The 14,284-nt window shown below is 36.5% G+C and overlaps 1 protein-coding gene across 6 annotated transcripts in view; it reads left to right on the forward strand.

Moving 5' to 3' along the window:
- KLHL20 (kelch like family member 20) overlaps positions 1–14,284 on the forward strand; it is a 66,918-nt gene that overhangs the window by 44,306 nt on the left and 8,328 nt on the right. For all 6 annotated transcript variants that reach the window (XM_013970398.2, XM_013970396.2, XM_013970394.2 and 3 more), the window contains 6 exons: positions 1,781–1,939; positions 2,894–2,988; positions 5,490–5,605; positions 11,039–11,222; positions 12,044–12,187; positions 14,058–14,191. In XM_013970398.2, coding sequence (XP_013825852.1) covers positions 1,781–1,939; positions 2,894–2,988; positions 5,490–5,605; positions 11,039–11,222; positions 12,044–12,187; positions 14,058–14,191 — 832 coding nt within the window. The remainder of the gene's footprint in view (positions 1–1,780; positions 1,940–2,893; positions 2,989–5,489; positions 5,606–11,038; positions 11,223–12,043; positions 12,188–14,057; positions 14,192–14,284) is intronic.

The raw sequence follows: 14,284 nt of genomic DNA on the forward strand, positions 1-14,284 counted from the left end.
TAACTTTACACCCCCCAACATAAGTGTGCCAGACAAAATACAGTGTGTCCAGTTGAATTTATTCCAGATGAACAAGTAGTTTTTAGGATAATCATGCCATATATTATTTGCTAAATCCAACAATGCTGCTGCAGAGGATACAGTGCAGGCATTCTAACTACTAAGTGACCTGGCTAAGCAACCTCACGTAAAATTTAAAGGTTTCCAATTTCATTTCCTGAGCCCCAGAGGGTTTCTCAGTCAGATGATATGAAGACTTGTGACATAAAAATTGAAGTGCTCTTTAGTATTTTCTACTATAAGTACAGCTGACTTTATATGGCCCTTAATTGTTTTGAGATTTGTATTTTTTTTCTGATGTGCTTGGGAAAAAGTTCTTAACCAAGTAGTCAACTTGTTATGGCTTATCTCAAATCCTGCTAAATATTCTGATTTTTTTGATGAGCATGAAAATAGCCCTGTCCTGAGAGAATATAGCATATGCATCAGAGGTTGCATGGTGGGAATTTGAGCTCTTAAACTATATCCTTCCTACAGTAATAGACGCCACAGGCACAACAATGTTCTGAATGAGACAGAAGCCACATGAAGTATAGCAGTGACTGTTTGCTTTGCACCCTGTCCCTTTTACTCCACATACAGTCTTGACAAGATTTATAAGATTTTGAGATTTGTGGCTGAACTGTACAATCAGATAACATCCTTGTTGCCATTTCATCTGCATGCTGACAATTCCTCAAACCTTGGATACAGATAAATTATATGTTTATAGTTTTGTATATATGTATGAGAATATGACTATATCTGAGTGGTGTGGCCCTCAGAGGGGTTTTCTTGGGTCTAATGGCTTATATCATTATGTTATTCTTGCTTACTGAAATGCTGACACCCTTATTCTTTTTTCAAACTGGCCCCTTGGTGTTTCTGTCCTAGACATTGCCCTTTCAGCAACTAACCTTCCTCTGAAAGCTTTTCTTGATTTTTTTTCATATGCCTCTTAATTTCTGGAGTTATAACTTGGTATAGTTTATATTTTGAATATAAATTTTTATCTTGATACTTCATACTGAGGAAAAAAAGCATCCTTTTTTTCTTAAATTGTCTAAATCACAAATTACTATTTTTCCTAAATTTGAATTGTTCCATCTGTATTCTCCTATGTTCCCTTTTTTAAAAATTAATAAACTTTATTTTTTTAGAGTAGTTTTAGGGTCACAGGAAGATTGATTAGAAAGTACAGTTCCCATATACCTTTTCTCCACACACACATGTTGTTCAGTCGCTAAGCATGTCCGACTCTTTGTGACCCCATGGACTGTAACACACCAGGCTTTCCTGTCCTTCACTATCTCCCAGAGTTTGCTCAAATTCATGTCCATTTAGTAAGCAACACACATAACCTCTCCCAATATCAACATCCTGCACCAGGGAAATACGTTTGTTACAACTAATGAACCTGCATTGACATGTTAGCATCCAAAGTCCATCACTTACATTATGATTCACCCTTGGTATTGTACATTCTATGAGTTTTGACAAATGTATAATGACATGTGTCCACCCCTGTAGTATCATACAGGATAGTCTCATCATTCTAAAAACCTTCTGTGCTCTACCTGTCTTTTTTTCTTTTTAAACTTTTCTTGTCCTCTGGTACTATATTGAACTTCAGCTCCATTGTGAAATAAAGCTTTGCCCTACAACCCTGAAGGAAAATATTGCAACAGTCAAATCTGATCACAAAATGTTTTCCCTTTTATTCTTATCTAACTTCAAACAGGTGATGGAAAGTGAAGAGTTCATGTTGCTTCCAGCCAATCAACTCATTGATATAATATCTAGTGATGAACTAAATGTTCGCAGTGAAGAACAGGTGTTCAATGCAGTGATGGCCTGGGTTAAATACAGTATTCAAGAAAGACGTCCTCAGTTACCCCAGGTATGCAGGGAAATGCTTCTTTAAGTAACTGTTTTGTACAGGATAAAACAATACATATTTGATTTGCAAAGAAAAAAAAAAAACAGTTATCACTGTCATTCGTATTAGACAGTAAGAAAGACCATCTCTTTCCAAATAACCAAGGAGATTAAGTGTTAAGCATTTTAAGTGTTTATCATTATGAACTTTTTGCTCCTTTGTTTCCTCTGTTTCGCATTAACTCTAGGTTTGGGCTATAGCATAATTCAGAACCTAAATGGTACATAATGAACAAAAGAAAGCAAGGATGGCAGTTATCATGTCTCCCTTCTCTATGATTTGGAAATCCCACCACAGTTTGAAGAGTAAAGGAATGATATGGGTCATGAGTGGTCACTAAATGACATGTTTGATGTTCTTGTTATTATGATTACTGCTGCTACTGCTAAGTCGCTTCAGTCGTGTCCGACTTTATGCAACCCCATAGACGGCAGCCCACCAGGCTCCCCCGTCCCTGGGATTCTCCAGGCAAGAACACAGGAGTGGGTTGCCATTTCCTTCTCCAATGCATGAAAGTGAAAAGTGAAAGTGAAGTCGCTCAGTCGTGTCAGACTCAGCGACCCCATGGACTGCAGCCCACCAGGCTCCTCCATTCATGGGATTTTCCAGGCAAGATTACAGTCCTTAGCAATTTGATAGTATATTCTTCTAGATTGTTATTAGAAGAGCTTATACTACTGAAAGCATAAGGAAGCATGCTAAAGTGATACTGATTATTCTAATTAGTGAACTGGTGGTTGGAATAAATTTAGTTTTGTATTTATGCCTTCCACCCTCATTATTTATTAGATCAATTAATTAATCCAATTAGATCTCAAGATAATTGGAAACACAGTCGGGGAGCATGAGTTATATATTCTCTTAAATACCTTACAGATGGCGTTTGTGCCTTTAATAGTGTTTATTATCTCATAGGTGCTACAGCATGTGCGGTTGCCTTTGCTTAGTCCCAAGTTCCTGGTGGGCACTGTAGGCTCTGATCCACTCATCAAAAGTGATGAAGAATGCAGGTATGAATGGTCCTGGATGGGAAAAATCAACAACTAAACATTCCTGTTCTCTCCTAATTTCCTTATTTGTATTGCTTCCTGAATATTATATTTTTTAGTGCTATAATCAAGGCAGTATTTAACAGATTTTTCTCCTGCGCTAGTCAAGAGGAGATGGAAGAAGAGAAGACTGAATTTCCAGTATTCCATTCCATTCGTTTTTTTTTCTTTTAATGCGTGGTATTTATTGGTGTAGAAGTGGCAATAAAGAGGTAGATTTCTAAGATTTAATGCAAGCTTGAGTTTGAAGAGACAGTTCTCTGCCAGTATATCTTTTCTTGAGATAAGTTAAATAATGTTGTTGACTCCATCATAAAAGTGTGTCAGAAGCACTTTTTCATTCCATCACATATGCGTTGTTAGGAAATAGGACCAGCCTTGCTCTCTGAGTTTGTAGACAGAGTTAAAGGTCTGCTACACCCTTAAAGCAGCTGTGGAAAGATTTCCACTAGAGTTTGATGAGACAGTTTCATAAATTTTTTTTGATTGAAAGAAATTCTAAATGTTTTTATAAGACAAACAAAACATTTATGTTATTGGGCTATCTCTGAACTACAGTATATATAAAATTTAATAAACTACTTTTCCACTTGACAGATTTTATGGTTTAGTTTCAAATATGAAACCTCCTGGTGTTTTTAACCATTTCTTCCCAGCATGTTACATTTATAAAAATGAAACAGTGAGTCAGAATTCTCTTTAAACTACACAAACCTTTGGATCTCCCTTAGTGACTAAAGAAACTTGTTCCAGAATCAGGGATCTCTAGGGCAGAGATAGAACATAATAGATTCAGTTGCATTTCTTCAATAATTTGAAGCCTGTTCCCTTAACAGGAGGTGTTAGAGAGGGTTTTTATGTATTTACCTTTTAAACTTAAAGACAAATGGTAATTAATTCCCCTAAATACTCACAAAGTTACTTTTAAAGGAAGCCTGTTCCTACTTAAACAAACTTATGGTTGTTGGAGTTGGGGGAGGGGAAGATATGGGGGTTTGGGATGGACATGTATACCCTGCTATATTTAAAATGGATAACCAACAGGACCTACTGTATAGCTGAGTCCCTTTGCTATTCACCTGAAATTATCACAACATTGTTAACTGGCTACACCCCAATACAAAATAAAAAGTTTAAAAAAAGGAAGCAGCCTGTTCCTTTTATCGTGACCTTATTATTTACTAGCTGTGTGACCTTATTCAAGTTACTTGAACCTCTTTCTGGTACAGTTCCTTTATTTATAGAATAAGGATAATAACTGTAGTGGAGAATAAATGAGTTAATATGTATTAAGCCCCTGTTATTCTTGTTACTGTTAATTTTGTGTTTGCCCCTAAGTATTAGCTCTGTAATATTCTTTCTAGGAACGCTTGAACAACTTAATTAAAAACCATCAAGAAGGAGATCACAGTCTTGGTTTTTAGCTGGGGAAGCTAGAAAAAGTTCTTGATCATCAGCTTGGGATTTTGAGGGGTTTTGTTTTTATTTTTAGCATAAATTCAGAAGAGGCCTTAGCAAATCATATACTGGAAGTACATTATTGGGTCACGCCTTGCACTGGTCCAGCAGGAATAAATTACTTGTTGTAATATAAATAGAGAAATGGAAATATAGTGTAATTTAGGAAGCACTTTCAGAGTTGAGAAAGAACAGAGTAACAGATTGTACTAGTCAGATACTGAATCACTCAAAGGACTCAAGTGAAGTAAGTACATAAATAGTTTAAGTTAGGATACTTTATTTAACAGGTGTAATTACTAGGTTCTTCTCATAAAGTATCTTCATAGAAAAAGACAAAACTGTTCATCCTCCGTAGATTTCTTGAGTGAACTATTCATACAGTCCCAAATAGAAAATTAATATTAAATGATAGTACGGTGTTTCTTTTTAGCAATCCAAATTTTGACCTAGTTTTATTACTTAAATTAATCTAGCAAATATCTAGTGTTGTGGCTGATGTGCTCCTTTGCCAATATCCTTCAAAAGCTAATCAAGTTCACTAGAAGGCAGTAACTATGCAGACTGGTAATTAAGTTGTAATTTTTAGTTTCCTGTAAGTCATTGTTAGTCTCAAGTATGTTGAGTTTTAGACTAATTTGCAGTAAGATATGAAGTCATGATGGAAATACCAGTCAACTCACAACTCATAGTGTGACTGGCATCATTGCTGTCATGTTCGTGACCTTTGTAATACTGGCTGGCGGGATTTCCCTGGCAGTCCAGTGGTTAACACTCCAAGCTGCCAGTGCAGGGTACACGGGTTCAATCTCTGAGATCCCACATGCCATGTGCCCCCAAAAATAAATAACTAGCCTAAATTAATAAAAATGCTGGCTGGTATTCATGATTTGGTTTGATTTATGCTGCTCCCCTTTGCCATCTTACATATACCGTAACCGTATTGAGATTTGCCTAACAATATTATTTAGACATTTGGAATAAAGGCAGAATTTTTTTCACAGAGACTTGGTAGATGAGGCTAAAAACTATCTCCTATTGCCTCAAGAACGACCATTAATGCAAGGACCAAGGACAAGACCACGGAAACCTATTCGATGTGGAGAAGTACTCTTTGCAGGTTTGGATCTTAATATACTGTGGCTAAACAATATTTTCCACATGAGAAATTGTCATTTGGGCAGTCCTTTGGATAGTTGTGATATCCACTGTCATAAGAAATACATAATGACTTACCATAGGGACTTCGCTGGTGGTCCAGGGGTTAAGACTCCACACTTACACTGCAGGAGGCACAGGTTCAATCTGGAGAATTAAGCTTCTGCATGCCACACAGTGCGTGGCCAAAAAATAAATAAATAAAATATTTTTAATGTTAAAAAAATGTACACACCTTTTGAAAACAAAAAATAATTTATGTATCTTGCCTCTTAACTCATGATCCAACACTGGTACTTTCGAAAGAATGCTGTATTTTTATATAACCTGAAAATGTCATGCACTGGATGTTTTGTTATAATAAGTCATATGCATGAATTTATATTCCAGTATGCAAGTCACCTCATAAGTACATGGAACTGTCAAAAAACATTATCTTACATCAAACAATTACACTCTTTTGTAGCTCTCCTGAGCTAGATTGAGCCCGAGACATCATGTTGTATCATTCTGCTGCCACCATCTGCCCCTAAATATCTGAGAACTTTCAATCTTAGATGTTTTACTTCTATCCACATAAATTCAGCTCCCTTAGTCACTTGAATAACAACTTTCACAATGTTTGGTAAAACATTTTCTCACTAGTTCTGTCTTAGTCTGCTCAGACTGCTATAACAGAAAAGCATATACTGGGTGGCTTACAAACAGTAGAAATTTATTAATTTCTTATAGTTCTGGAGGCTGGGAAGTATTTTGGTGTCTGCTGAGGGCCCGCTTCATTCTTCTTCATAGACTCCGTCTTTTCATCTTTTGCGCTGTCCTCAGGTAGAGAAAGGGGCTCAGGATCTCTGTGAAGTCTCTAATTCCATTCATGACAGAGCACGTCCCTAAAGCCTCACCACCTGATACTGTCACACTGAGGATTAGATTTCAATATATAAATTTCGGAGGGACACATTCAATCTATAGCAAATTCTTTCTCTTCAATTTTTCTTTTCAAATCCTGATTCATGGAGAAAGATGGAACCTATGCTAATCTTTTTATTTATGTTCCCACATTTCAGAATTCCATTACTCTTAAATATAGGCTTCCTGGGATTCTGTTTGATGTGTGAAGTTTTCTATCACTTTTCATCAGGAAATCCCATAGAATCACTGGGTCATAGTATCCTTTCCCATCAACCTAACCAGCTGCCTATCTTTTTCCCTTCAGTTTTATTTTCTCTTGGCAAGTGGGAATATATTTTCCCTTACATTTTTAGAAGAAAAGTTTGACAATTTATGTTTGATTTCTCCTTTTTAAATTTTTTCATCTCAATTTCTTCACGTAGAGTATTGCTGCATTTCTTCAAGAAGAAAATGGATGCCAAGTTTTCTTTTTCTCTCTAATCCTCATAAGGCTTTTTTTCTCTTTTGAAAGCATTCCTTCATTCTTGTTTTAGATTTCAAACTCAATTATTAATTTATCATGTTCTGAATTCTCCTATACTCCTAGTATCCTAATGCCTCTGTTCATTGTTATTAGCAAATTTATTTCTATTATCATTCTTATTTATTCCTATGACTTTCATTCCTATATATGTATGCTCAGGTACATGTTCACATACTCACTTAGGTTTACACAGACACTTGCTTGCATGCTCACACCTATATACATCTGCCTCTTCACTCCCAACATCTATAGTTGCCATCAGTTGGTGAATAAATTTATTGCCAGATCTAGTTAAGTTCCCAGGGAAATCTTTATAACATTAGTTTAGCTTTGTTGGTTAAACTAGATAAATTATATTGTTAAAGGTCTTTTATTTATGAAAGCAGTTTGTTGTGCCAGCTCCCTGTACATATAAGAATGCTATAAACATCAGAGTTTCTCTTTCCTCAATTTTGAAAGTTGGTTATCTATCTTTTTTTAATTAGAAGGATGCAAAATCTAATTGTTTGATACCTGTGGTTTATTTTCATGATATCAGGTTGGTTTCAGCAATTCTAGTAGTAGGGCCATCTTTGTGGAGGTATATACATTGTTATCAAGATCTATTAAATATTTTACTTGGCTGTTATAGTACCTGAAGTAGGGATAACAATATACTACTGCTTCATGAGCCTCAGAACATTCTGGCAGAGATTAACAACTAGATTAAGGAAGAGGGGAGGATAATGGAAACTCAGGGGAAAGTGGAACAGAAGAGAACCCCTATATGATCAAAAGCTAGAGACTAAACCAAATAGGTGTATGGGAAGAATATTTCACATCTAGGGTTCTTTCTGGATTCAGTGGTGGGAAGATACCAATCCAGTGGAACTAGACAAGGTACACCTTTGGGGATGCTGAGAGAAAATAATGTAGCTCTCTTAAACAGAAATTTAAACTTGACTTCACCCTGGTAGGCTACAGTCCATGGGGTCACAAAGAGTCAGACATGACTGAGCAACTTAATTTTCTTTCTTTCTTTCACTTGGATTATTCAACAACTGCCATCTCTATCCTGCTGGTTCCCACCATTTTCTTCTAATGTGACATGATTATAAATTGTCAGGTGCCGTGTTTTCAATCTGTAACCATCTTCACTAAAATCTCATTCGTTTTGGTTGTATAACGGTATTAATGAATCACACTTTGCTGCCTTTAGAAGCCATTTAAAGCCATTTAAATTGGATCAATTTCATGATCTCAAACTCTTGCTAGTAATCTCATAATTTCATATTGCTGATTGGGTATCTGATTCCTCTACTATATTGTTATTACTTCAGAGCAAGGACCAGTTCTGATTTATCTTTGTAGTTTCTAGATTGTATAGCAATCTTGTCAGAACAGGCACTAAATAAAGATTAACTGCATGCTGTTGATCCTGCTGAACACTAGTGAGAAATTAGCATTGATCCATCATAATGAATAGAAAAGTAAAATTTGGAAAGAATAATGGATTGTTAATGTCACTTTGTAAGTGAAAGATTTATTTTTGAGTAACATTTTCTTTTTCTGAACATAGAAGTGAATACATGTGTAATATGGTGGCTCAGCTGCTAAAGAATCTGCCTGCCGTGCAGGAGACCTAGGTTCAATCCCTGGATTGGGAAGATCCCATGGAGAAGGGAATGGTTACCCTCTGGCCAGTATTCTGGCCTGGAGAATACCATGGACTGTATAGTCCACGGGGTCACAAAGAGTCAGACATGACTGAGCAACTTTCATTCACTCACACATGCAATATAGAAATTGATTAACAGAAAAATATAAAGAATAAAAGTTAAAACATCTGTCACTTCTTTTACACTATCAAGGTTTCCATTTTCATTTGTAGAGAAAAGCCATTAGGTCTTTTCTAATGGCTGGTCTTTTCTAATGGCTTTTCTCTACAACTGGTATTGGTTTTCCCTGCTTTCTTAGTCTCTTTATGCCAGATCTGACCTTTATTCTTGAGTCATACTATTACACTGATATTGTAGATCTTGACTCATCTGTCTCTACTTAAAACTTAATCCTTAATTTTCTTTATTATTGCAATTTTGTTTACATTATCTTTGGAATGCAAATTACCAGTTCTCACTTAACTTTGGAAATTTAGTCTTCCTTTCTTCATCCTGGAAGCCTAAGATCAAATCTATAACCTCAGTAGTTCTTTTACTCAGAAGCATTTACTCCTATTGATGTCTTCTGGCTTTTCCTCTTGTTTTCCATTAGGTTTCTTGATGCTTCTCAATTCTGTGTTTCTTTTTTTTCTTTTTAGTGTTCACAGTTCTTTGATCTTTATCACAGATACTTTATGAAAGTTGCCTACTTTAAGGTAACACTTTTTGACCAAATCTGTCTTTGAAGTAATCTTTTTTTAGAGTCAACATCTCACACGTATAGAATCCCATGTCCCCTTTTCAGCAATATTTTTCCTCAAGTACATCACTTAACACAAATTGGTAATTCTCACAGAAGAAACTGTGCATCCACTTTATCTTGCTAAATACCATGTGCATGTATGTGTGCTCACTCACTCAGTCATGTCCAGCTCTGTGCAACCTTATGGATGGTAGCCCATCAGGCTCCTCTGTCCTTGGAATTTCCCAGGCAAGAATACTGGAGTGGGTTGCCATTTCCTCCAACAGATCTTCCATACCCAGGGATCAAACCCCACATCTCCTACATTGGCAGGCAGATTCTTTACCACTGAGCCGCCTGGGATGGCTCAGTACTGTGTGCTTGACTTCTAATAATGACTTAATTCAGTCCCAGTTATTGCAATCACCTGCTGCTTTGGAAATTATAGTTCACATAAAATTGCCATGAGGCAGTGGAATTGAACAGCTCTTTCCTTTTCTTGTTTCCCTGGGTCACAAGAAAGGTTTAAATTTGATTTCTTAATGGCCTATCTTTTTTTCCCTTTAGTATCAAAAACCACAGTTTATGAAGTGATATTAACTTCATTTGCAGCCGTGAAATCCAATAAAAAGCTGGTTTCAGTGGCTTTCATTATAAAATTGTGCCTGAGTTTTAATAATTAGGCTGTTTGATTTGTCTCAGGTGTTTATAACCCTCACATTTACAGCCAGATTTTATGTTAGAAGTGAAGGTGCTTTCTCTGATATTGAAACTCCAGGCATATATCCCAGAACAGAATTCAAATTGAAGCAAATTGATATATACAAAACTTACTGTGACTTAGTTGAATACTTAGTATTAGTTGAATATCCTAATTTAAATGAAAACATAATAAAATGTATACAGCATATTGAGATTTGAAATAAGGAAGTGAGTTTTCAAGTCCAGCAGAAGACGGTTAGAGACATTCTCATTTTATTCTGGCTCAGAAAGTTATTGAGACCTCCTTGAAACCATTAGTTTTCGGATGTTTTGAGGTTAAATTATCTTTGGACCTCACCCTCTATGCTCCAGAATCTAGCTCTTATTTTAGATTGAAGTAGAGATGATTTTAAAGAATAACAAATTAAAACTTTCTGCTATAATTAGTTTTCTTTTTTTCAGGGAGCACTCAGAGCTTTACTGAACTCTGTTTGAACCTTTTATTCTGAGTGTTACTTTTGAAAAATATAATTTATTCAAAATGTTTTCTGATCTTAAATGTCATGTTGGATATTGTAGAATTCAATACAGACCAGATAAACAGAAAGCAAAACATTTTGAAATATGTCATAAGAGTTTCTGTATTATTTTTAGTCACAAGACAGTCTATAAAGAGATCATGAGTAGATGAGCCAAAAATCCCTCCCCAAAAAAGAATAAGATTATGGTAATCCCAGTGGAATAAGCAAAAATCATAATTTATGTTTTAACTTGCTTCTAGAGGCATCTGGCAAGTCCAAGCATTAGGGCTATTTAATGGTTAGCAGTGAGTGATATGCTTTAGGACAGATATTCTCCTGACCGTCTGTGTTACTTCCCCAGTTGGTGGCTGGTGCAGTGGAGATGCCATTTCTAGTGTTGAACGATATGATCCACAGACTAATGAATGGCGAATGGTAGCTTCAATGAGCAAAAGGCGGTGTGGAGTTGGAGTCAGTGTTCTTGATGACCTGTTATATGCAGTAGGAGGCCATGATGGATCCTCTTATCTCAACAGTGTTGAAAGGTAAGGTGAATTTGAATATTTTTCTGTACTATCCATATTGTTTTGTTTGAGATACTAATTAGAAACTGATGTAACTTGTTGCTTTAGTTTTGTGTTTGTGGCACTAGTTGGCAGCCTAGACCACTTACTGTGACACATAAGTCCTTTATGATCTGACCTCCACCTATTTTTCCAGTCTGTATTCCTCAGCACACCACTATTTCTTAAAAACTCTAGTGCAGACCCACCAAATTGCTTGCAGTTCCTGGACATGCTATCCCCCTTCATCTTTTTTGCCTATATGTTTGCATGCCGTTCTCTCTTCCCTGGAATATCTCTTAAAGATTCAAAGGTTGCTTACTATATAAAGCCTTGTCTGGCACCATGCAGACTAGTTAATTACTCAGTCCTCTGATCTTTCACAAGTATTTTGAATATACTTGTTCATGTCACATTGGCTATAATTGCTAAAATATCTTCTCCATATCTATCACAGTGCCTGGCACACTGGAAACATACAATTGATTTTTTAATAACTTCTAGCTTCTTGTCACCTACCCTTTTTCATTCAGCCATGTTCTTGATACTCATGAAATACATCTATGAAACCTTTCAGTGTATCAAGATCTAGAGATACAAATTCTGTAGTTGAAAAGAAAAATAACATGAACATCAGAAGAATCAGTGCCATAGAAGTTTAAAAAAACACACACTTTAAAACAAATTGAATTAAATAGGGTGGAAATGATTAAATATTAACTATATCATATGTCACTGTGTTCATAAGCCTAGCCAAATTTTCTTTGTGTAATACAGACCCTGTCTTGATGTGTTCTCTGCAGGTACGACCCCAAAACAAACCAGTGGAGCAGTGATGTGGCTCCTACAAGCACCTGTAGGACAAGTGTTGGTGTGGCTGTGCTTGGAGGCTTTCTCTATGCTGTGGGTGGCCAAGATGGCGTGTCTTGCCTCAACATTGTTGAAAGGTGATTTTTTTAACTCACTTTCAGTTTTTTTAAAAAAGAATACAGAGGGCTTTTTAAAAGGAAAAATTTAGAACACTAGAAAATCACTATCCAGTAGATTTCCCATGAGCTGTAAGGAAAAGGTTTTCAGTTAACCTTATAGTCTAGGAAGATGAGAGATATAACCCAGTTTTTAAAGTTATATGTTACACAGGCTGAGCCTAACATTGAAATGTTGGAATCATATTTTAAATTACATTTTATGTATGATATCAAGCATACCAACTTCTGAAATCTGTTCTGATTTTTCCCCCAGTATTTAGAATGACTTTCCTCCGAATTCCTTCAGAAAAATGATTAATTCTTGGTGCAGTATATATCTTATAAGGACTGTAAAGTATTTTATATATGGATTCTCATTAATTCTTGAAGTATACTTAGGGAAATATTAGTGAGCTGCCTTGATTTATTTTATACTTTTACAGATCAGTGAATTTTGGTGAAATAGATTCTATTCTTAATTTCTTGCTCCATCATTTTTTTGTCATTCTATCTTAGAGATTAGGTCTTGGAATCTCATGTACTTAATTACTGGCAAGAGCATTCTATACTTCATCCTCTCCTCTTCTTCTTTCTTTCTTTATTTATTTTAGTTGGAGGCTAATTATAGTATTGTAGTGGTTTTTGCCATACATTGACATGAATCTGCCATGGGTGTACATGTGTTCCCCACCCTGAACCCCCTTCCCACCTCCCTCCCCATCCCATCCCTCAGGGTCATCCCAGTGCACCAGAGCACCCTGTCTCATGCATCAAACCTGGACTGGCAATCTATTTCACATAAGATAATATACATGTTTCAATGCTATTCTCTAGAATCATCCCACCCTTGCCTTCTCCCACAGAGTCCAAAAGTCTGTTCTTTACATCTGTGTCTCTTTTGCTGTCTTGCATATAGGGTCATCGTTACCACCTTTCTAAATTCCATATATAAGCGTTAATATACTGTATTGGTGTTTTTCTTTCTGGCTTACTTCACTCTGTATAATAGGCTCCAGTTTCTTCCACCTCATTAGAACTGATTCAAATGTATTCTTTTTAATGGCTGAGTAATATTCCATCATGTATACGTACCACAGCTTTCTTATCCATTCGTCTGTTGATGGACATCTAGGTTGCTTCCATGTCCTGGCTATTATAAACAGTGCTGCGATGAACACTGGGGTACATGTGTCTCTTTCAGTTCTGGTTTCCTCGGTGTGTATGCCCAGCAGTGGGGTTGCTGGGTCATGTGGCAGTTCTATTTCCAGTTTTTTAAGGAATCTCCACACTGTTCTCCATAGTGGCTGTACTATGTGTGTACTTCTTGTGAAGCCCTTCCTAAATTCTTGATTCATGGAAACATATGGTTAGTGTGTAAAGTCACTGAGTTTGAGGTGGTTTATTACACAGTGGTAGATAACTGGAGCACTGGTACTGTTATCTCAGGAACTCAGGAGCTGCTTCTCAGAGCTATGACTAAAACTTCCAACAAGGCTTAGCTTTGGAAGTGCCAGAAAAAGTCTAGAATCTGAAATTAACTGTGACAGCCAGAATGAAGGGCCATTGCTGAGACAATATTGACAGGGTTGGCAAACAAACAGAAAGTGTCTAGTTTTTCCTTTTGGCAAAATCTAGTAGAGAGCCACCTTAGCAAAGGAGAAATGTAGTTTTCAGATTTCTAGCATCATAAGTCAGAATACTAATAATGGAAAATATGTTAGATAATCACTGTGCACTGGACCATAGCAAATCTTTATATCTAATATATCTTTAGCATAATTTCATATCTTATGGAAACAGCTTCACTTAACAAAAACATGCATGCAGTCTTTGGTTTCTCTTACTGCAGGTATGATCCAAAGGAGAACAAGTGGACTCGGGTGGCTTCTATGAGTACCAGAAGACTAGGCGTAGCTGTGGCTGTGTTAGGAGGGTTCTTATATGCTGTAGGTGGCTCTGATGGGACATCTCCACTCAACACAGGTTCGTCCCTTCCCAAGTCAGTCTGGTTCCCCCCAATCAACACATCTTTCTTAGGAGAGTCCCCTCACAAAAAGTATAAGACGTCCATGTTAT

Source organism: Capra hircus, chromosome 16 (genome assembly GCF_001704415.2).
Source record: "Capra hircus breed San Clemente chromosome 16, ASM170441v1, whole genome shotgun sequence".
Classification (NCBI taxonomy): Eukaryota; Metazoa; Chordata; class Mammalia; order Artiodactyla; family Bovidae; genus Capra; species Capra hircus.